Raw genomic sequence first — 757 nt, 5'->3', positions numbered from 1 at the left:
ATTTGTGTAACAAACAAATACTCCCAACAGTCCGTGAAGGCACCATAAGTCCCTCCTCCCTCCGGCGCGCACTGACGCGGCTGCGCGGTGCGGCGTTGCTACTGGAAAGTTTGTATCACTCTTTATATTTGGGCGAAGATATCACTCGACAATGTCGCATCTCGCAGACGACGGACTGTGTCGGAGATTTCGCTGGTGACAGTGAGAAGGAGCCGAGCGGACATGGCCGTTGCAGTCGCACACCACCACCGAGCTGCCGTGCCGCGGGTCTGGGGTCAGTTTGTACCGAAGCTGTATGGAGTTTGTGCCGCTGGACATTGCGTACTGGCCTAACCACCACCAGTAATAACAAGTCCGCAGGAGAGACTGTTTAACACGATGCTCCCACTTTAACAAGAGGCTAATTCTTCATATCTGGATTGGATTTTTATCGGCCACCACCATGTCTGACCAAAACTACTATTGGACCGTGTTGCCGAGCTACAAAACTAGTTTTGTGACTGGGGCCATGATGAAAAGATCAAAAAGGTAACAGCCTATTTTAATACTAGCCTCTGAATGTGCAGACAAAACCGACACAGTATTGACTGAACTGCCGCAAAGGGAAAACGTCTGCTCGGCCTGTGGTTGTCACCAGCTCCCCGCTGAGCTGTGCCATTCACTGTCTGACAAAAAGCAATTTGTTGAACGTTTACGTTGAGCTATTTGATTCACAGCATGTAAACGCAACCCTCCCCCTCCTACACACACACACACA

General features: G+C 50.3%; 1 protein-coding gene across 1 annotated transcript in view; it reads left to right on the top strand.

Annotated features, from left to right (window-relative positions):
• Window positions 1-442: 442 nt before the first annotated feature.
• Window positions 443-757, top strand: part of mast3a (microtubule associated serine/threonine kinase 3a) — a 24,351-nt gene continuing 24,036 nt past the window's right edge. The window contains exon 1 of the mRNA XM_035670234.1: window positions 443-528. Coding sequence (XP_035526127.1) covers window positions 443-528 — 86 coding nt within the window. The remainder of the gene's footprint in view (window positions 529-757) is intronic.

This window comes from Morone saxatilis, unplaced genomic scaffold (genome assembly GCF_004916995.1).
Source record: "Morone saxatilis isolate NCDOM2014 unplaced genomic scaffold, NCSU_SB_2.0 Contig23, whole genome shotgun sequence".
NCBI classification, from domain to species: Eukaryota; Metazoa; Chordata; class Actinopteri; family Moronidae; genus Morone; species Morone saxatilis.
Note: the sequence above shows the minus strand (reverse complement) of the source record. Positions and strands in the feature narration are given on the sequence as shown.